The sequence below is a fragment of the Podarcis vaucheri genome (genome assembly GCF_965113315.1).
Source record: "Podarcis vaucheri genome assembly, chromosome: 10".
NCBI lineage: Eukaryota > Metazoa > Chordata > Lepidosauria > Squamata > Lacertidae > Podarcis > Podarcis vaucheri.
Window position 1 is genome coordinate 7,605,615 of NC_138748.1, and position 23,857 is coordinate 7,629,471.

The 23,857-nt window shown below is 40.9% G+C and overlaps 2 protein-coding genes across 2 annotated transcripts in view; one reads left to right on the top strand and one right to left on the bottom strand.

Moving 5' to 3' along the window:
* CCDC146 (coiled-coil domain containing 146) overlaps nt 1–23,857 on the bottom strand; it is a 66,710-nt gene that overhangs the window by 22,883 nt on the left and 19,970 nt on the right. The window contains exons 4-8 of the mRNA XM_082239558.1: nt 5,966–6,048; nt 4,966–5,175; nt 4,040–4,097; nt 2,339–2,515; nt 2,126–2,199 (exon numbers count right to left, since the gene is read on the bottom strand). Coding sequence (XP_082095684.1) covers nt 2,126–2,199; nt 2,339–2,515; nt 4,040–4,097; nt 4,966–5,175; nt 5,966–6,048 — 602 coding nt within the window. The remainder of the gene's footprint in view (nt 1–2,125; nt 2,200–2,338; nt 2,516–4,039; nt 4,098–4,965; nt 5,176–5,965; nt 6,049–23,857) is intronic.
* On the top strand, nt 12,846–22,272 carry FGL2 (fibrinogen like 2). The gene is made up of 2 exons (XM_082239793.1): nt 12,846–13,631; nt 19,290–22,272. The coding sequence occupies exons 1-2, from the start codon at nt 13,019–13,021 to the stop codon at nt 19,994–19,996; spliced, it is 1,320 nt and encodes a 439-aa protein (XP_082095919.1). The 5' UTR covers nt 12,846–13,018; the 3' UTR covers nt 19,997–22,272.

Genomic DNA, 23,857 nt, shown 5'->3' on the forward strand with positions numbered 1-23,857 from the left:
CTATGCCAAACCACCACACGCCTTGTGCCTGCCCCAAAGATGCTCATGTCCCCCTCACAAGCGTCCCTTGGAAGTCTGAACAGCTCCATGTTGTTACTCATCTGTGCTCTGATAAAATCAGGAGCAAAGTCTTGAGGGCCTTACATTTTCTACCCAGGTGTTGATAAAACCCTTACACTTTTAATCCAATTACTTTTTTACTATGAAAGGGTGTACCTAATATGGCAGGTGGAAAGGATTTTTTTATTATAAAAAACCCCTTTTCAATAAGAACTCAGCTCCTTCTCTTTTAGAAACTGATTAAAAAAATTAAAACTGATTAAAAAAATTATACATTCCTTTCAATAAGAACTCAGCTCCTTCTCTTTTAGAAACTGATTAAAAAAATTAAAACTGATTAAAAAAATTATACATTCCAAGGGTCATTTAGTCCAATCCCTGCAATGTAAGAATCTTAGCTAAAGCATCCATGACAGATGACCATCCAACCTCTGCTTAAAAATCTCCAAGGAAGGAGAGTCCACAATCTCGCGAGGGAGACTGCTGCGCTGTCAAACAGCTCTTACTGCCACAAAGTTATTCCTGATAACTTCCTGTTCAGTTTCTGTTAATTGATTCTCATGAAAACTTATAGATTCTGGCTTCACACAATTAACTCAAGGCAGTGTCAATTTACTCTTGGCAGAAAGCCAAGGTCTGCTTGACCTAGAAACTATTTACACTGATTGGTTAACGACCAGCACTCAACTCTGTTATCTAGGAATGCTAGCACAGTTTGGTGTGTTAGGTGTGTTGAAGGCGTAGAAGTGCTGTGTATGGTTAAGAGAGAGAGAGAAAGAAAGGGTTTATTTGCTTTGCTTTGTATGCAGAAACTCTGCTGGTTTTTTTTTTCCTTTTAATAAATCCTGTAAATAGTTATTCTGAGTCTAGCTGACTAGTCATTTCCACCTCAACTAGCTTCTTCACTTGTGCAGGAAAACTCTGCTACGTTCGGGCTAAAGCCATTAGGGCTATGCCTGACACTTCAAAGTTCCATGAGTTTAGTTGGAATCTCCTTTCTTGAAACTTGCAGCCATGCATTCAAGTCCTGCCCTCCAGACCAGGAGAAAACAAGTTTACTCCATCTGCCTTTGATATTGTAGTTGACAGCGTATGTTTAGATGGCTGTGGATCAGTTTAGCTTTACAGGACCCTGAGGACCTTTTGTCCATCTCAAAAGCTCTGATGGAGACCCACAAAATACTAGCCTTTAAGGGCTTTGAGGCTTGATAAGCTAATGGCAACAAGGGCCAAAGAACTATAAAGTAGCAGGAAAATAAAATGCAATCTCAAATAATCATGTTCCTGAAATATCATAATTTCTATGTTATTTCTGTAGCTTTTAAAAGTATGATTTAAAGCTGTTCACCATCTAACTGCAGAGTCACAACGTAATAACAGCACCAGATGAAACAAGCCATGCCTTCAGAAAAAGAAAAAAGAAAAAGAAAAAAGAAACATTTTCCATAGCAGCAGGAGGCAGTAAGGCAGCACAGCATTGCTATACAGGTGCTTATAGTGAGCACCCATGTAATATGTTACATTATCAGTTTGGTGGAGATGAACATCTCTGCTATCACTAAAACAAGAGCTTCAGTCTAGGGCAGGTATGAGGAACCTGTGGCCATCTAGAGATGGTTGGGTTATAATACCCATCATACCAAACCACTGGCCATGCTGGCGGGGACTAATGGGAGTTAAGGTCCAACAACAGCTGAAGGATCACATGTTCCCCATTGCCTATGATTTTGTCAGGATTGGATTAGGAATGTTGTGGAAGCCAGAAGAAGAGGACCCAGTTCAACAAACCAATGTGAAAGATGGGAAGAACCTACCGCTGTGTAACCACAGCATCACAAACCATGATGTCATGCTTGTTACGCCAGCAAATAGACCAACACAAATATTTAGGATCAACTTTTAAGTGCCAGGTGACTTAAATTCAAGCAAACAGCAGCAGGCTTAATAGGACTGTTCACTGGGCTGCTAGCCTAGCAATATGGGCTCCTTTGGGAGGAAGGGTAGAAAGTCAATAAATATACATAATACTGGGCAAACAAAAAACATTAAGGAAAGAAACCCATACTGCATTCTGCGGTTTATTTTGTCCATATCCTTTCCGAGCTGAAGAGGAATGGCTTGAAGACGGACAAGGTCATCCTAGTGATAAAAATATAAACATTAGTCTACACAGACTGAGGTTTTATGGAAAAGTACAGAACTAATATTCAAGTTGTATCAACTGGGAGCACACAGTGGCGCACAGCTACACAGACTAATGAATTTATTCTTGAATTACTTTTATTTCTTCTTGCTTCCGAAATAGTTCCTCAAGTTCTTTCTGATCCTTAGTAAGGCGCTTGTGTCTTAAAGAAATATCATCTTTCAGTGCTCTGATTTCTTGCCGCCTGTGTGTAGTTTCTTTACGAAGCTCTTCACAGCTTTCCCTCAGAGCCTTCATCCTCTTATCTGCATCCTTTGAAAAGCGAAAATTAGTCACTCCATGTTTGGAAAGTGGAATGCACGAATTAGGAAAACATTAAAACATGGTTATCTAGAATGCATGTTAAAATAGTATTTTAGGGGCAACAGTATGCATGTTATTCGACCTGCAATATTACTGCCCACTTAGCTTCCTTATTACAAAATCTCTCAGTTGTGTTGTAGATTTGTTTTGTGGCAGTCCCTCATTAGGGTCAGGAATAAAAAGGGAGGGGACTGCGCCTGCCTCCCAGAGTTCTTTGCTCTCCTGTCTCCGTCCTTTCGCTCATAACCCAACCCATTCAGTTCATCAGCAACCGCCTTAAATTGGATGGGATTAGGAGATCTCCACCTCTGGGTTCCTAGGGATATTTTGTGGGATTAGGGACATATGGAGCAGGTCTCCTGAAGGCTAAGGCACCGGCAGTAGCAAAGAAGTCAGTCACTGCTGCTACTGTTAAGTGCTACCGTGTTTTTTGGGGGAAGGGGACAAAACATTTGAAATGAAACTTGTCACAAACTATAACTTTGCTGGTATTTGGCTGGATTATTTGGAAGATCATATAAATGCTTTTGCTCTTCTTGAGGCTTAGCTTAGTTGTTTTCTTTCACTTTCAAAATTGCTTGCCCTGAGACTAAAAAGAAGAAAGGAGGTTATTAATTTGAGAAGATTGAGAGTAAGAATTTGCTGAAAAAAAGTCTGAAATTAGAATGCAGTAAGGGGAGGTATGGGGGAGTCTGGGAAATAAGTTATACGAAAATAAGGATTTGAAATTATACATGTTTTTGTTTAGTTTTGTGTTTGTTTGTGTTGCTGTGTTTGTTAAAATTTTTGTGTGAAATCTGAATAAAAATTTAAAAAAAACAAAAACAAAATTGTTTGCCCTGGCTGTTTTCCTCACTGAAAAAGCCAAATGCACATCAATAGAAGCAATGCAAGTTACCACAGGGCAGCTCCACATTTATATGTTTCCCAATAATGACATACTAAGCCATATCTTGGCTTAGTTCAGTGTGACATGGCAGCAAAAAGGACTAGGGGATGTTCAAAGTGGTATAAGCGCCTCTCCAGAAGTCAACAAGCTTGTGTGGCTTGGCTCAGCATGCCTACAGCTCCCTGTAATCTACAAAGTGCAAAGAAAGTCCGTACACCCTGGTTTCAAACCCTGGTTAACCTTGGTACACATCTAATGCTATACATGGTTCAGACTTTTACATCTCGAAACAATAAGAAATGTCAAGGAAAGTGTTAAGCATATCTATCAAAACTATCCTAGACAAATATGGAAAGGGAGATAGGATAAAGTGCCATATTTTACATGATGTATGAACTTAAAATACTTTTCTCCCTTAACTACTCACAAGATGGCTCAAACCAAAAGGACTGAACAATATATAGCCTAATTTACACAGCAAATGTTGGTGGTCATCTTTAAGGTGCTACATTATGCTTTGTTGCTTTTATCCAGCCAAATGGCACAACACTAGGCGTCACAGGTAACATGAACATCTTACTTACAGTAGCTTTTGGCATTCTTTTATACTCCCTTTCGATGAGATTCTTGTCTTCTCGTAAACTAAAGGAAAACAGCATAAAAGATCATTCAACTCATAATGTCAATAAGGTGATTTAAATATCAATTATTTGCAAGCACGTACCCTTGAAATGCTTCAATATACAGCTAAGGAAAACAAAAGGGGCCAAAATGAAAGGCTAAGTATTGGGTTTGTTAAAATAATTTAATAATACTGAAGTGTCACAATTTTGGATTTACTCACTCATAAGATTCATATCTGCAACAACTAGTTTCCAACATTTTGTCTCCTGGATGGGGAACCCGGGCTCTTCAATCAGTTGCTAGACTCCAACTCCCATCAGATGTCTCAGGGCAAAATTATACATTGCACTTAATGGGCATGTCTCCCCCACCTCTTTAATCAGCTGCAAATGTGGGGGGCAAATGTTATTTGGACTCTGGTGCATAGAGAAGGGAATTACATCCCTTCCGCCCAAGTCACGCTCCCACAAAAAAACCCGCTTCCTTTGTGGCTACAAGGCTTAGAAAAAAGTTCCCAGTAGCCCCCATGCAAACATTTTTCCTAAACCTCACAGCCATGCAGGGGGTGGGTATGGAATTTATCCCAGTAACAATTGCCCTCCACACCTGTAATTAATTTAATGAAAATATGGGACATATCTGCATGCTACATACTAAGTGTAACATGTAGTTTAGCCCTAACTTCAGCTGACTGCCTTATCTGATGCATCCACTTTTTGTGTCCTCACCAGGCAGTTAAAGTCCGGTGGCTCCATGCAGCTCCACTCTCCCTGCCCTAGGCTACGCAAACCAAGGGTTCCCCATTCGTCAATCAACTGGATAAGTGACAGTCATTACTCCTTGGTACATAGTCCGTATTGCAGATAGCCACTCCAATATTATCTACCTGTTCAACTTGTACTGAATTTCATACTCCCTTTCCTGAATCGCATTGTATTCATTGACATATCTCAGGTACTGCTGTCTCAGTTTGGTGACCTCTGAAGAATATCCCTCCGGAAACTGATCAGTGGTTTCTAGTATCTGCTCTTGCTGTTCTATTTCGACCGTGAAACGTTTGGCATCCTGTAGCAGCTGAATCTCTGCTTCCTGTAAGCTGAAGCAAAACAGCGATGTTGGGATAAAACACATATTTAGGAAACAAACCTTCAACTACTATAATGGAAAGTTATTGCAAATCACAAATATTATTTCATATCTTCGGAGCACCAAGTGACAAAGGCAAAGAAGTCAGATTAGATTATTGCTCTATTCATCTAAGAATGTAAGTTTTGATAGTAGGGAAAGACAACCAATAGGGAAAAAGGAGGAATAGATTTCTTATTATTTACTGCATGGCCAAAATTGGGAATCAAATGCTGAAATAAATCTTTGCTTTGTACTCTTTCTCCTGTGTATGCATTCAATAGAGTATTATTTCCATGTTTACAATATTAAAATTTTAATGAAATAATATCTGAAAGCCGGAAACTGTTGTCTGACTGTCTTTTAGTACCTTGAAAGACTTAGCCTTGACGTCAATGATTCAACAAAACTAGTGCTTGGTGAAAAAAATAATCTTCAATGCTGTTCAAATATTTACATAAATATATAGGGAGCATTTCTGTAAGAATTTGACATTCATGCAGAACAGTTTCATAACTGGGCGCAACCACCAAACACGGTGTTTCCCGGCTTTTCCAGAAGACCTAACTTTGGAATGATGCTAGATATAGTGAACAGAAACACACTCTTTGTTCCCTTCTCCCATCTTTTAATTTGAACAATTTTTCTCAGTATATTTTATTTTATTTTTCTTGCTGAGTTACAAACACATAATTAGCACATATATTTAATCACTAGAAATAAGTACTCACATTACATACAGAAAGGTCTACAAAGCGTACCTTACTAGAGTATCATGCAAAACAGTGTACTTTGCCTTCAGTTCAGCCATTCTGGTTCCAGGGATTTTTCCATCATAAAACAACTAAGAAATGTAAGAGTGACAATTATGAATTTACTTGAATAATTATTATGAAAAGAATCAGGCAACACTTTTATCTAACGTGAAAACAAAGTGAAACTTTTCACTGTATCTAGCAATACTCAGAAATGATTACATGCCTGAGGTGATTTGTTTCACAACTTGTGGTATAAAGCTTCAGTATATAAAAAATTAGGTTCTCATTGCTGAGATCTCAATATTGAACTAATCCTCTTGGAAGGAATTTTATATCATTTTCAACACTCAAGTACTATTAGCTACCATTTTAAAATACAAAATTCTTAAAATTTCAATTCCAGCGCAGTTTCTCCCAGTCATGGAAGCGTGTGAGAATTTGCTCTTCCATTTGTGAAATTTATTTCCAAGATATTCAAATTAGACCAGTATGTAATTTCTAGGATCCCCTCTGAATTTCTTTTTTAAAATTGATGTAATATTGGCTGCTTTCCTGTTTTCAAGTATGGTGGCTGATCTTAGGCACAAGTTACATATTTCTGATAGAAGATCAGCAATTTCATATTGGAATTCTTTAAGATCTTCCAGGTCAATCTCATCCAGACATGGCAAGTTATCATTTTTCATTTTGTCAATAAGAACTTCAACTCATGCCACCACTATTTGTCTCCGTTCCTCATTCTTCCAGTGGAAAACCTTCCGCTTTCTAAAGGAAACCTTATTGACTCCAATAGCTGTTTAGATTCTGCTCATTCACCACATTTGCATCCCCATGACCCTGGTTTTACCCTTCCTGATCTGTGACATACATTCTAGCAGAGCTTCTAATATTGTGGTTTTAAACAACTTTTAAGCCTTTTGGAGAGATTTGACCTTCCTGACTTTTCCTTTCAACTTCCTTTTTAACCAATTTCCTCATCTTTGGGAAGTTCCCTCTTTTGAAGTCAAATGTGATGGGGTTGGATTTTCTTGGCAATTGTCTATTTACATATATATTGAATCTGATAGCTCTGTGGTCACCGTTCCAAATCAGTTAATAAACCTTTACATCTTGCACCAGTTCATTGGCACCACTTAAGTTCAGTGTCACTGCCCCTCTGGTCAGCTCCATGACAAACTGATCTAGGGTAACTGTTTAGGGTATCTAGAAATTGTACTTCTTTGTTGTGACTGGGACACAGAATCATAGACTCACAGAACACAGATGTACCCAGTCTATGTGTGGGTAACTGAAGTCACCTACATCACGCCCTCTTTTTGGATGCCTCCTTGAATTCATTCTCAATCTAAGGGAACATTTCCTCCTTCCTTAGACTGAGGTCCTCTGTTGCCGTGGGAACAGGAGAGCTGTCATCCCGAGAGTGGGATGCAGCTATCACATCCACCAGCCAATCTCATCTCAACTTCTCTAGGTCAGCCACCTTGGCCTCAAAGGAATTAACTTGTTCCCTGAGAGGGTGTGTGTGTGGCATTCTATGCAATAAACTGGAAAGCCACACCACCCCAGATGGTTTTCTACGTGAATAATTATTTTATTTCCTTCTTACCCAACATAAACCAGCACTGCTAACAAATAAACGTTGTTACAGGAAAGTTTAAACTGGCACCAGACCTTAGCTAGCAGTTTTAATAGAGGTTAATGGTTTGACAATTCTCATGTATTACCAGTCGAAGCAAGCACAAACAAGTACTGTATCACTTTGATTTTTATTCAGATTTGCAGGAACTACTGTGCAAAATATATGTGGCTGCATAAAGGTACATGGCAAAGGTACAGGAACCATTAAAATGATGATCAATTCCTGTTTGAGTACGAAATGCAGAACGAAATGCAGAATGTATAGTTTTGCACTACAAAAGTTTTAAAACATGCATTGCAACACTACATACCAGGGACATAAGTCACCATCACAAGATACCCAAAGCTTGTAATGTGCCATTTTCCAAAATGTGTGCCATCTGACCAGCTGTATTGGGACACACACACACACACACACACACACACAGTGAATCTGAGTCTGAATCACTGTGTTTTCCCTTTTAAGAAAACTAGGCAAAAGTACAATTTCCTTTACATAGGTTTAGTTCAGTAGCAACTCTATCTAAATGCCATGAAATTTGGGTTTTACAACATCCTGTGGCACTACTGATTCAGGGAACTATGCTGCACTGTGTGAACTGATTCGGGAATTGTAATTGCCTAGAAATGATGTTAAGGTTAAAACTAAGAAGATTGTAATACAGTTGCAAAAAGAGAATAACTTATCCTCTCCTTGACTTATCCTCTCGTTAGTTTTGACTCTCTTCTCTTCACAAATGAACTCAATCCCCAGGTTTTGTATTTAGCAATACATTGTATCACACATTGTATCAATGGTAACTCAGGTGTTCTCTATATAATAACATAGAGAACACCTGAGCTGCCTTTGATACAATGTGCTTTTGGCAAAATACACAACAAATTGCAGTTCTGACATTATCTTTGAAAGAATTACAAAATGTGATTCAAATATGCCTCTCTGGATGACACCTTTGTATTTTTATTTATTAATTAAAAAATAAGCTTTCATTTCATCAGCTTTCTCCACCACTCAATCTGCACACCTTCCAAAGTTTAACAAATGAAAAACAGGAAGACTCTTTTGGCCCTCCACCCTCATTCCTGCAAATTTCAGCCAAACTTTCCTTTCCTTTAACCTGCCGGATTTTTTCTCATTCTCTGCCCCCCACTTTCTTGTTGTCTCCATTCAGAGGCAATCCTTCAGGCAGCACAATGGAGGTCGGGGTAAAGGATGAAGGCAGGAATTTGTATCCGAGGGGTACAGTCAGTGGCGGACCTACATTTTCGCAACCAGCAACGAGACCCGGGTAACCACACTGCTTCAGTGAAGTTGTTCCACGACAGATCACACCTTTACAACATGTGTGCTACTGTTGGTATTCTTGAAATACAGACAATAACAAAAAATATCAAATTGACTCATGCAAATCAAATTGGGTCTCCTAGACCCAACATTTGAAAGCAATGTGAACTAAAGTTGCTTCTGGGGCCCCTCCAGCAATATGGACCCTGAAGCTTAAGCTTCAATAGTTTCATAGTAGATCTGCCCCAGGGTATAGCAAGAATCATGATGGACACCATCAATAGGAGTATAGCATCTAGATCAAGGGAAGTAATAGTGCCACTGTATTCTGCTCTGGTCAGACCTCACCTGGAGTACTGTGTCCAGTTCTGGGCACCACAATTCAAGAAGGACACTGACAAACTGGAACGTGTCCAGAGGAGGGCAACCAAAATGGTCAAAGGCCTGGAAACGATGCCTTATGAGGAACGGCTAAGGGAGCTGGGCATGTTTAGCCTGGAGAAGAGGAGGTTAAGGGGTGATATGATAGCCATGTTCAAATATATAAAAGGATGTCACATAGAGGAGGGAGAAAGGTTGTTTTCTGCTGCTCCAGAGAAGTGGACACGGAGCAATGGATCCAAACTACAAGAAAGAAGATTCCACCTAAACATTAGGAAGAACTTCCTGACAGTAAGAGCTGTTCGACAGTGGAATTTGCTGCCAAGGAGTGTGGTGGAGTCTCCTACTTTGGAGGTCTTTAAGCAGAGGCTTGACAACCATATGTCAGGAGTGCTCTGATGGTGTTTCCTGCTTGGCAGGGGGTTGGACTCGATGGCCCTTGTGGTCTCTTCCAACTCTATGATTCTATGAACTCCACTTTTGACTGAAAAATGTATTGGGCTGACACTTTCTCCAGTAAAAATAAAAAATAAAAAATCAGTGATCAAGGATCAAGGATAAGCAAAGAGAGCCAGCCAGCAGAAAAGCATCTAATTATCACTTAGTACTGAGGCCTTGGAGATAAAATGTAGTTGGCAGTGAGCAGGAAATAGCCATCACACTTGAAAACACATTTTATTCCAGTACTTTGCTTGCCTCAGTGAAAAAATATAATTACATAAGTAACAATAACAGCCTTTGACATCACCATATGGTAAGATAAGGAAAAATAAGATATTTATATGAAACTTCCACAGACATTACAATGTCTAGGTCTCTGGGCTTCCGCCTTGGACTGCAATTACTGAGGGTAATTGCTTACTGAGGGTTTTTACTGCATGTTAACTCTGCAGTAAAAACCCTCAGTAAAAACATGATGACTTACTTCTGAGTAAATATGCATGGGATTACACGGCCAGTTAGCATGTGTGTGTTAATTTTGCAAATGGAAAAGGGACATGTTGATTCCTTGTTAAGATATAACAAGAATTCCAAAGCCTCTATTGTACTAAATGTCAGACACTATTTTTTTGATTCAGTAATAGATTTGTGACAATAAAAATACAGGATGCAGGTATTGTGGAAAGGTTCTGGTAACAGCGGCGGCACAAGAACAAAATTTCGGGGGGAAACAGAAGAGGCAAAGTGTATTTCCAGGTGGGTGAGAAAGAAAAATAACAGCATATATTAATATATTAAGGACAAGAGTTCAGAAATGGGGGGGGGGTGAGTGATGGGCAAGCTCCTTGTTTGAGGGACTGCTTGCCCTCCCTCTGGTGCCAGCTATGTGTGATAAAGTTCTCCTGATCACATGTTTGGGTGTTACACATTGTTCATTGTGGCTAACATTATATTGTTCTTAATAAACCTCAGATGACTCAGTAATAGAGTTTTTAAGCCTCTGAGAGGTGTCAGCAAACCAAACAAATATTGAACTAAGGGGGGAAAAGCCAACCCTGGAATATTTTTCCAAGATAATAAACTAAGTATTCTGATCCCTGTCCCCAGTTCATGAGAAAACAATGTAGTCCCTTCCGTAGTTTTCAGGTCAGAATTTAATTTTAACATTTTCTTTTTATGATTGAATAGGCAATAAATCCAGGGATCTAAGATTGAAATCTGTTTCTGCCCTTCCGATAGGAAAGTGTATCTAAGGAAACTTGAAGGAAGAAGTTCCTTAACCAAAGATTGCAGGAAGAACTTAGGAGACAGGGAACTTCTGTTCTAGATGGTCATTCAGAGAGGCCAATAAATTTTTCCACTGTCAAAAGATCAGGAGACAGTTTCCTCTTTGTGAACAGCACTTTCTACAGCAAGATTCGACAGCAATCACCATTTTTGAAGAATTGGTTGGTCTGAGGTAGGAAGGATTTGTATCTTTACATTGGAGGAGGGGTCTCCTAGAGACCTGGTGAAATGAGAATTCCTGTTTCCCTTGCCCAGGAAGGGGCATGGAGGGTACATAGACAAGCAACAGTGTAACATTTTCACAATATTTCCTGAAATGTTGCTTCACAGGGGAAGTGAATGACCTCCACAATGATGGAGGAGGAGGAGGAGGAAATATTATTCACTGTGAGAAGCTCTCAAAAGGCTACTTCTAATGTTGATAGTTTTAGCAGGGAAAGATTAAAGACCTACGTAATGGATTCATTCCACAAGTCATATGCCCATAGAATATCCTATAGGACGACAGAATTGTAGAGTTGGAAGGGAGCCCAAGCATCATCTAGTCCAGGCTTCCTCAACCTCGGCCCTCCAGATGTTTTGGGACTACAGTTCCCATCATCCCTGACCACTGGTCCTGCTAGCTAGGGATCATGGAAGTTGTAGGCCAAAAACATCTGGAGGGCCGAGGCTGAGGAAGCCTGATCTAGTCAAACCCAAAATGCCAGAATATGCAGCTGTCCCATATGGGGATCAAACCTGCAACCTCGGCGTTATCAGCACCACAAGCTAACCAACTAAGCTACCCATATGTGTAACTAGTCAAATGCTTCAGATTTTGCATGCATACAAAATGGGTCAGTGATACAAAGATTCTATACCTATAATGTGTGAAGTGATCCTGTGGTTGCAACCCTGAACATGCTTACTTGGAAACAGGTTCAACTCAAATAAAAAACATTTGCTTCAAGTCAGTCCTATGTGATATAGATTCAAACTTTATGGGGGGGCGCACAGGGGTGGTGTCACTCTGTATGTCAAAAATGGCATGTAGCAGTCTTTCCCAAGCTACTCTCATCAGCCCCAGCAAACATGGCCAGTTCTCAGGACAGTAGTCCAAAATATATGGTGGGGCATCATCAGTTTGTGGATGATGCAGAAATCACTGCAGAATCACTGTGGGTGTCAATACCAGACTCCCAAAATAATTCGTTACAGAGGACATACCAGTTTCCCCCTGATCAACATATGGTAGTTTTGAGAATGCTCAAAGAAGACTTTCTACATCATTTTATTTGCTAGAAAACCTTCACACATTTCTCCCAGAATTCACTGCAGAGGATTCCCCGGACTGTTCCAGAGTGCAGCCTTGGTTAATGCAGAGTGTTTGGCCAGGCTTCTTGAGCATAACTGTTGCCTCACATGAATGCATCACAGAATGCACCAAACATTCATACACAGCTTTGCATGACAGGAGACTGACAGTGGAAAAGCTGCCATTACAAATTTTCTTGCAGAAGAACTTATGCTGAGCTTCCAAGAAACCCTAATGTTGTCCACTAAGCACAACCTGAGACTGTTGGCTGAATATACTGAATATACTGAAAATACTGTTTACATGCTAACAATGAACACATACAATTTCATTGCTAGTTGGGTTTTTTTTTTTAATGAAAAGCATACCAAACACTAGCATGTTAAAAAACATACATTTGTTTTTGACATGTTGTATTTGTTGTGTTGTGTATATATTTATTATTCTAAAATGAATACCTGGGTATAAGTATCTCTGTGTTTGATTATGCAGACAGGTGCCGGAGATAACATTTTGTAATGTGCAAGTCTGGGTAAATTCCCCATGGCTACCTACTTTACTCTTCTATTAATATCACTGCAGCTTGCTGTGATGCAATCAACTCCCACCCTTTTCCGAGAACAGTGCAGGCAGCCTCTCTGATAAGTCAGAGGCAGCAGTTAGCTGCTCTTTATAAAAGTCCCTGAAACTTTGCACACTTCCTCACTGGGCTAGCAGCTCCTCAGAAAAGATGAAGCTCGTTTGCAGGATTTTGCTCCAGACAGCTCTGCTGCTATTTACAAATGGCCCGGCAGCGACAGATGATAGCACAGACAGCGCCAGAGAAGAAGAACTGATTGGTGCTTGTCCAATAAAGCTCAAAAGCAGCGGGGAATGTGATGGAGAGGAATGCCCGTATCGGATAACCTTGCCTCCAATGACCATCCAGCTGCCCAAGCAGTTTCGGCTGATTGAGAGAACACTCAAAGAAGTGCAGCACCTGAAGGAAGTTGTAAACAAGATGAAGAAGTCCTGTGAAGACTGCAAGCTGCAGGCAGATGAGAATCTAGAAAAAGACAGCAACGAATTCCTGCCACCTGGCACAGAAGCTCCAGTCGACAACAGCAAAATACAAGATAACAGAGTAAAAGAATTGCAGAACAAGGTTTCCAGGCTGTCAGCCAGTCTGAAGAATGCAAAGAACCAAATCCAATCTTTACAGAATCAACTGGAGCACATGAACCTCATAAACATGAACAACGTGGAAAGCTATGTGGACAGCAAAGTAGCCAATTTGACATTTGCTGTGAACAATCTGAGTAATAAATGCTCTTCAAACTGCCCAGTCACACAACCACAACCAGGTAGGTCAGCTTTTACTATTTTACTAAAAGGATCAGAACAGCATTTCCTTACATACATCTATTAACTTTTTGCCACCTACCAAAAAAGTAAAAGTAAATACTAGGCGTTACTTGATCCATATTACTTTACAATTAGGGCATATCTGGATATTAGGGGGAAAATAGTAGATAAAAGTAGGATTCAATGTGTTAGGATTCAATAGTAGAATTCAAAAGTAGGATTCAATAATGCTGTATTGTGTTCTTAATATTCGGTGGGGAGCTGCCCAGAGTGGCTGGGGAAACCCAGCCAGATGGGCGGGGTATAAATAATAAATTATTATTAGTATTATTATTATTAGTAGTAGTAGTAGTATTTAGTGAAACACAATAAAATATAACCATCTCATTGGGCCAAGAAGACTTTTAGCTTAGCTGTGAGGGAAGCTACTGAAACAGATGAGAATCTAGCACCTCTGAACTTCATAATGGGTTTTTCTTTTCCTGCTAAAAGGATTTTGAACACCCCACACACTTTATTTTTGTCAGCATTTGACACAGCAGTTAGTTACAGGCAAATTCTTATGTTCCTTTACTGAGCACAAGAAGAAAGCTTATGAGAAGAAGAGTGCACATCTCAACTTTCCATGGATGTAACAGGTGGGGGGTGCACATCAGAAACCACACTGCAATGTTCATTGGCATCTCAGTGGGTTGGCTGGATTCAGGCTAGAATCTTTAAGGATTTGGCCCTGTTAAAGTACAGAAAAATCAGGCTGTTAAAGGGCATTTTCCAATGTTACACGTGGGTAGCTGTCAAAACTCAGAGGAGCTTGCACTGGTGAAATAAGGACGCCCTTTTACTTTTATCACTTCTGTTCAGGTAGAAAGAACGGAAGAAACTGATTTCTCATACAGGACCAAGGAAGTAATGGTTATATTGAGATTTTTTTAAAATGAATTCTATTTATCCTGGAGTGTGGACATCCAAACAATGTTTTGTCTACATTTTGTTACTGCTGTGTGCTTAGCTTTTCTTCATACCACTTCCTAATGGAAGCATCAAATGTTTTATATTGGTGTGACTTAAAGCTTACAGTTACATAAATTTTAAAAACAAGAACGAAAATCTTCCTTTGAATATTATTTTGAATTACACTTCAAAATGTTAATAAATAACTTGCCATATTACATACATTTGGGAACAGAGAGGAAGGTGTAGTCTTACAGATGGATGACAAAATGATTATGTTTTACAGCTGCACATGTGTAAATCTGAGCAACACTAACATATCCCAAATGAACAGCATGTGATATACTTAGAGTGGAATCTTGGCAATGTTACATGAAATAAACAATGTTACATGAAATATCATTTTGACTATTCCTTTTCCCAACCCATCTATTTTTAGTGGTTGCACTTAAAAGAGCATTATCCTGTTACAAGAACAAAAAATAATTTTGTAATTCATAGCTCTTGCTAGAAAACAGTGCTTGGAATCCGTTCTTTAAAAAAAAAAGTTCTCTGAAGTCATTCAACATTCTCTGAACTGCACTTAAAAGTAGTTCCCATAATTGCTGAGTGAACTGAATGCAAATTAAGTTCATTGTGAAGTAGAATTTTGAATGATGCCTACTTCACCTTCAAGTTCATTCTGGTACGTGACTCCTTTGGGCCTTTAAGCTTAATGGTTATATTTTGGGAGGAAATAAATCAAAACTATCCACATTCCACAGTGTGTGTTTTGATGTTTCCTTAGCCTTCTTAAGCATATTTATCACTCAGCACAGCAGTCTGTAACATTCTGAATGTTGAAAAAAAAAACGCTGAGGCTCGTTTGGATAAACGTGAGCAGTGAGTGGAACATATATAATCTCTCTTCCTGAATAGGCTATTTTAAATCTCTATCCCTGAATAAGCTTGCAGCAGCAAGGGGAAGCAGCCTACCTGATCGCTGCCTCCCTCCAGCCTCCACTTCTCCCTCTGATTCTGGACTGCTCTCTGCCACCACCTCCTTCCGCTCACTAAACCTTGTTATCCCTTCAGCTTCCGACACCTCCTCCTCCCAGTCCTTTCCCTCTTCTCCCTCTGTCCACTCGTCACCATCCCACCACTACTCCCCAGGCCCTGAGCCTTCTTCCCTCGGGGGCTCCCCAGCTGGTGCCTTCCACCACTCCTCTGCATCCAGCCAGTCCGTGACAACGGACAACATGTCGTAGTCTTGGATTGCTTGAGAAGGACCCAAAGCAATATGGATTGCCAGAGAAGCAAAAATACACAATGATGGGCTGTATCCAACAAGTCATCCCATTAGTGCGAGGACTTCCTCTCCCCCTCTTGTTTCTGCAGAACCCCCATAACAGGTTGGGAGGTGTGGGGAACACACAGAGAGAAGAGAGGGAGAGGAAGTATTGTTGTATGGTTAAAAGTCCTTGCACTAACGGGACAACTGTGTTAGATACAACACAGTGTTCCCCAGGTGGGTGATCCATACGCAGTACTGAATCTGTTATGACTTCTCCTAGCAACCACATCAGGTGGAGCTGGATCATGAGTGTATGTGAAAGTACATTAAAATTCACTACATTCTAATACAGTTGTACCTTGGTTGCCAAACGCCTTGGTACTCATATGTTTTGGCTCCCAAATACAGTGGTGCCTCGCAAGACAAAAAGAATCCGTTCTGAGAGTCTCTTCGTCTAGCGGTTTTTTCATCTTGCGAAGCAAGCCCATTGACGGATTAGCGCTATTAGCGGCTTTTAGCGGCTTAGAAAAAGGGGAGGGAAGGAAAAAAAAACCCCGCAGGAACTCGCAAGACATTTTCGTCTTGCGAAGCAAGCCCATAGGAGATTCGTTTTGCGAAGCACCTCCAAAACGGAAAACTCTTTTGTCTAGCGAGTTTTCCGTCTTGCGAGGCATTCGTCTTGCGGGGCACCACTGTAATCAAAACCCAGAAGTGAGTGCTCTGGTTTTCTAACTTTTTTTGGAAGCCGAACGTCTGATGTGGCTTCCACTATTGTTTCTGACGTGCCTGCGCAATCGGAAGCCGCACCTTGGTTTCCAAACGTTCCGGAAGTCAAATGGACTTCCGGAACGCATTCTGTTCGAAAACCAAGGTACGACTGTATTCAGCATAATTAAAAGAACAAGACTCTTAACTAACAGACAAACAATTTCTAGACTAAATGTCCCTGAAAAGTAATCAAACAGCATATGTATTGCTGGCTGCACTTCTCTAAAGCAACAACAGTATAAATGAATCAGAGTACGTTGTATCTATTAGATGTATTAGAATGATAGTTTACACATATTCATATGGGGGTGGGTACAAGGAGCAGACCTATTGGGAGCATCTATGCACCTCTTAAAGTAAACTTGAGTCCTCTTCCTTTATGAAAGACTGCATCACTGCCCAAAAATCAATACTGATGCGTGGTTATGAAAACTCCAAACTCTCTCAATAGCTTCACTCTGCTGCCCTCCAACAAATTTGGGTGACAAATATTTCCCCTCCCAAAATAATTTATAATAAGAATCAACATAACTCAGAAAACTTATTTCCTCATTCCAAATGATATTAATTGAATGCTGCTGTGTCAATAATTTCATGGGGGGAAATGTAAGAGCATTTCATTTGTAAAGCTTGTTAGGCTTCTATTATAACTGGCTCGGGGGGGGGGGGAATGGGCCATAATCTTCAGGAAACACCTGGAAGAAATACTTTATATCATAAAGTGTTGCATTCCTGATTAGTATACTGTCCAAATTCATTTCCACTCTAAAATCCAGAGGTTACATAATAACACGTTTACAGGAAACCACAGTCACGCTCTTAAACGACATCTTTCTGAGTTCAGTGTCAATTGTACATGATAGTGTACAAATAGCTAGGAAAAAACAACAGGTAACACCAACACTTTAGGCCAATATTGTAAGAAATAATACTATCCTGTTCTCCATAAGTGTAAAAAGACAGCGGTTAATGCAAAAGTTAACAAATGTCAAGTGGAGACTTGGCATTTGACCCTAGATCAAATTGTCAACTGCCTCAGTATAATTGTTATGCAAAAATTATGTGGATAGTTCTATTGCACACTGAGGAGTGCAACATAAAACATTCGGTGAAGAAAAAATGAGAGTTCTCACACAAAGCAATGAAATAATATATGTAAAAGCTATGCGTCTGATGGTCCTCTAGGTTACCGTATTTTTTGCCCTATGGGACGCACTTTTTCCCCTCCAAAAATGAAGGGAAAATCTGGGTGCGTCCTATGGGGCGAATGCAGGCTTTCGCTGAAGCCTGGAGAGTGAGAGGGGTCTGTGCGCACCGACCCCTCTTGCTCTCCAGGCTTCAGGAAGACATCCGCAGCCTAGGCAGCCCTGCGGGAGGTTCCGCAGGACTGTCTAGGCTGCGGATAGCAGCCTGCTTCCCGGAGTGCCGGGCGCGCTGAAAGCAGAGCGCCCGGCGCTTCGGGAACACATCCGCAGCCTAGGCAACCCTGTGGGAGGTTCCGCAGGGCTGTCTAGGCTGCGGATAGCAGCCTGTTTCCCGGAGCGCCGGGCGCGCTGAAAGCAGACCGCCTGGCGCTTCGGGAACGCATCCGCAGCCTAGGCAACCCTGCGGGAGGTCCCGCAGGGCTATCTAGGCTGCGGATAGCAGCCTGCCGCCCGGCGCGCCGGGCACCCTGAAGCAGAGCGCCCCTCGCGCCGGGCAAACATCCGCAGCATGGGGAGCCCTGCAAGAGTTCCCCGCAGGGCTCCCCACGGTGCGGATAGCAGCCTGCCACCCGGTGCGCGAGGCGCAGAGCGCCACCCGGTGCGCGAGGCGCAGAGCGCCCCGCGCGCCGGGCAGACATCGGCCAGCCCCACAAGCTTGGGGGACAGCAGGGAGGCGCAGCGCCGCCATCCCGCTGTTCCTCAACCTGTTTCGGTTTCCCCGACCTGGTTTTTTGGGGAAATAAAGGGGGGGGGATTCCTTTATTTCCTCCCCAAAAAACTAGGTGCGTCCTATGGGACGAAAAATACGGTAGTTCATTAAATAGAACCAGTAATGGAAGTTTCTTTGTCTAGAGTCCACCTATTGCTTCCTCCTCCTCTTTGACCTGAACAGGCTTCTGACTCCACAAGGATCAGTTGTGTACATGATATGAAATGATAGCTCATGTGGGAACAAGCAAACAAAAATCCAAGCAAGTTGTGGGCAACAGCAGAAGACACAACATACCCTTGTCAAGAAATTACTATTCCCAGTCCTCCCCCTGCCCAAATAAGGAGACGTAGAGGCAGCAATTTACATCAGCAAAAAGTCTTCTATAAGAGATAGAACTGGAATTGCAAAAGTTATCAAGTGTCATCAAATTCAGCTCTAACCACATATTAAATTTAAACTAGTGCCAGCAGATGATTCCCCTGTTTTCTTCAAGGGTCATTTCCTACATTACTGATATTATTATTATTATTATTGCAATGACTTGCAGAAGCACAGAAAAAAAGCTGTTCTCTGATATCATTGAGCTATGTGCATCATTTATTTTACATCCATACACACTGCACAAATGGAAAGGTGACTAAAAGTGTATATTCCATTATGGATTCAGATTGCTTTCTATTATGCTATACAAGTTTAAAATGGCTTGTAAATAATGCGGCTAACTTCCTCAACCCCTTTCTCTGCCCAGTTATACAGATTCTGCAAGGAGACTGTTCCAATTATTACGCAGCAGGCCAACTGCGTAATGGAATCTACAGAATTACTCCTGATCCGAGACATGACAGCTTTGATGTTTACTGTGAGATGGAATCTATGGGAGGCGGCTGGACAGTGTTCCAAATGCGTCAGGATGGCAGCACCAGTTTCAACAGAACATGGAAAGAATACAAGAATGGCTTTGGAAACCTGAGTAGAGAATACTGGCTAGGGAATGACAAAATTCACCTTCTGACCAAAAGCAAGGAGATGCAGCTCAGGATAGAGCTTGAGGATTTCAACGGAGTCAAAGAATATGCAAAATACGAACAATTTTATGTGACCAATGAATTTCTCAAATACCGCTTAAGTATTGGCAGCTACAGTGGTACAGCTGGGAATGCCCTGCAATTCTCCAAACATTACAACCATGACCAAAGGTTCTTCACTACCCCAGATAGAGACAACGACAGGTATCCATCAGGAAACTGTGGAGCCTACTATAGCTCCGGGTGGTGGTTTGACGCATGCTTGGCGGCTAATCTCAATGGCGTATATTATCACAAAAAATACAAAGGTGTTCGCAATGGGATTTTCTGGGGCACCTGGCCTACAGCTTCGGATAATAGTCTAAATGGTTACAGACAACCTTTCAAAAAGGTCAGAATGATGATGAGACCCAAAGTCTTTGTGCCATGAATTACTGTAGTAACTTCTCAATATTGACACTTTTCTCCAGTATCTGAGTGCAATTTTAAAAACAACTGCTATGTCTCATGTTTAAATTTTTTTCCTTGAGAAAACATCTCTTCCAAAGGCACCCTAATGTATCTCTCCTGATAAATTCTAAATGTACAGGGAACAATTCAATTTTTTGGTAGCAAATAATGTGTCAGCCTCATCCATTAACCTCTGTTAGGTAAGAAGCGGAGTGTAAGCTTATTTTGTCAAGTTGACTTCAAAGGCATTCCACTATTGCCTTATCACAAAACAATGCCTCGGCCACCCACAGACCAAAACCAGATTTGTAGAGTTGGAGAGCAACAGTTTCAGACCCTTAATGTACTGCTTCCTCATCATATTCCATAAATATCTCTGCAGAACCACCAACCTGCTGCAAAGCTAGTGAGCCCAAACTGGCTTAAACTCAAGTATTCCAAGACAACTATATTTTTTCTATGTAAATAATAGATTCAGTATGTTATAGTTTAATAATTCATTGCCACTGTCAACCAGCTTTTTTTTTTTTTTACTAAGTGACTGTACCAGAACAAAAGCAACGTATCTTAATCTAAAGGCTAATAAATGCTGTTAAGGAAGCATTTCTAATGATCTTGCTATTTTTATATATGACCAAACATTGCAATACCAAATCTCTAAAAATATTAATGAACATAATGTGGTGGTTTATTTATGTGCAACTAATTTTGTATGGATTCAACCAATATTTTCAGACCTCATTAGAAAATGTTGTCTGTACTCAAGAGACGAATAACTGAAAAAATATATATAAAGGCTTCAAGTTTACAGGGGGAATTCTGGGCCTTATATGCCAGTCGTATGATCCACTTATGCCAGCAGCCCCTACATCAGGGTTACAGCTGGTGTGACAGTCGCAATCCTATGTACTCCTATCAGCATAAGAATAGATATTGAAATAAGAGACGATATAGCAATGCCAAAAGACACATCTGCAACATCCCTGGCAACTATGCTACTACTAATCTAATAAGATTTAACACTGCTGACACCTGCACATTAGTAGGGGATGGAAGGCATTTTTGGTGGAATGTCATGGGAGAAGGTAACATGTGCCATTTTTCTCAAACAGATTTCTGGTATATTGTTGGAAATATTATTATTTTTAAAGAGCCACTTTAGGCAATTATGATCTAAGTGATATTGCTTCTTGAGTAGGCATTTCCAAAGATGGCTAATATAGGTGTATATATCTGTATATGCCACAGAAGGAACTTATAGGAGAGGAATCCTTACAATGCCTTATATTTGTGAACAGTAAAGAAATACATTTAGAATTTTCATTGCGTATTGTTGCTAATGACCAAAGTATGTGGATTTACACACACACGTGTGTGTGTGTGTGTGTGTGTGTGTGTGTTGTTACAGGGGCTTTGCTAGATGGAACTATGCCCAATTGTGCCATGCAATTTGGCTATTTTTCTTCATAGTAAATGTCTCTTAACTGGTGAGGGAAACCAAATCTAATACTGAGAGATTCTATCACCTTCGCTACAAAATGTTACGTATCATCATTAGAGGTTGTTGCTGGTGAGTTTTCTAGATGAAAAGATCCTTAAGTTACAGGATTGGGTCCAGTGTGTCCTGTCTGAAAATGTAAGGGTTCCTTCTGTTCACTGTTCACTTTTCATCTAATTCCCCTTCCAGGCTCCCATTTCACCTCTCATTCTTTTCCGGGGTTTCCTCAGTTATCTGAAGCAGCTTTAGGGAAGGCTGCAGGGGAAAAGAGACTCCTGGGGAACATCCTTTGAGTGAAGTTCGAACACAGGATTCAACCCAAAATGTAGAAATGAATGTAATCACTTGTTATGATGTGCAATAAAAGATTTCCTCCAAACCATGTTGAAGTCAATAGAAGATAAGTATCTACTGTAATTTTGATTAGTTTTGGTTACTGCATTTACATACTGTACAGTGCTTAAAGATCTGCACAACTGACTACTAGTTTGCTTCTGGGCACAATTCTAATTGCTGGGGGTTTTTTGCCACTCAACTGTAGGTCTGGGATGAAACCCCCCATGAACTTGCCTATGTGCAGCGATTCTTGGCTTAGGCCCTGCTCCAAATACCTCTCTCCTTCTTCGGAGATGTGGTGGCTGGCTTCTGGGGACAGTTCCTTTTCTGTGGTGGCACCCAGACTTAGAACTCCCTTCCCAAGCACAGTTCCAAAGCTTATATCACTATCTTTTAGGCAACAATAAAACCGTTGTAATTTGCCTGAATGTCTGGCAGCACCTTATTTGCAATGCTTTCTAGCCATAATTTATTTGCTCATTTATTACTTTCATTTCATTGTTAAGTATTAGGGATGGGGAGACCTTTTCTTTTTAGTCTGAGGGTCACAAACCCCTCATGGGGGACCTTCCAAGGATGACATGCCAGGGGTGAGTGCAGCAGGTGCAAAAGTGCATTGAGCTATAGAAGCAACGTTTTTAACTTGGCACACAACAGTTACAGCTTCCTGCGTACAACCATATACACACCTCTCGATCTAGGCATTATTACCATTCACAGACCTATCCTAGCCAAGTAGGGCTCTTCAACAGAAGGCAGAGTAATTCACAACTAAAAGTATAGTTAGATGAATCAGAAGAATACAAACATTCAGGTTAAGCGTTTTTGGGTTGTGCTCTGCGGCGACCCAGAAGTAACAGAACACGTTACTTCTGGGTTTCGTCGCTCGCACATGCGCAGACGGTCAAAAATAATGTCACGTGCATGCGCAGGAGCGGCAAATCGTGACCCACGCAGACAAGGATTGCATTCGCTTCAGGATGCGAATGGGGCTCCAGAACGGATCCCGTTGGTATCCAGAGGTACCACTGTACTGTATTAAATTGTGTTGTTTTCAGTTCAGATCTTTGTGTAGATGTGCCCAACAATTTAAAACTTGTTTAGCTACCACAGCTTCATTCAAACTATCTAGGTGCTATAACTTTGTGAGAGTCCACATAATTTCTTGCCCATCACAGAATTAAAACTCTCAGTGTTCCCTAGATTGGACCACAGATACACATTTTGTCCAAGACCACACACTTAAGACCAAAATTAATCCTTGCTGTGAAGCTACCAGCTTTTTATTTACAGTGGTGCCCCACAAGACGAATGCCTCGCAAGATGGAAAACTCGCTAGACGAAAGAGTTTTCCGTTTTGGAGGTGCTTCGCAAAACGAATTTCCTATGGGGTTGCTTCGCAAGACGACAATGTCTTGCGAGTTCCTGCTCGTTTTTTTTCCTCCTCCCCTTTTTCTAAGCCGCTAAGCCGCTTATCAGCTGATCCGATCAGCCGATAAGCTGCTATAAGCCGCTAAAAGCCGCTAATAGCACTAATCCGCTAATCCTTCAATGGGCTTGCTTCGCAAGACGAAAAAACCGCTAGACGAAGAGAATCACAGAACGGATTCTTTTCGTCTTGTGAGGCACCACTGTATTTGAAATCCTTCCAATAAATAATGAAATTTTGAACACCAAGTTTTGAAACAATTACCAATACTGCTCTTATTCACTAAATGCTTTTATACAAATGAAACTGTCATATATCATTTCCACAAAGGTTGGTTAAGTTGTATCTTTTCTTTTCCCTCCTTTTGAACCAAAAGCTGTTGGTTTGCAGAACTTTTGTAAATTAAGAATGATTACATCAGATCTTCCTGCAAATTCCCAATGGGTACACTCAGGACAAAATACACACTTGCCAGTTCAAAGTGCTCTTCCAAGCACTCCCCGATCTCTTGGCATAAGTTGAACACACTCAAGGAAACTGCTACAAAGCAAAAGCAGGAACCCTGGTGGCCCAGGGAT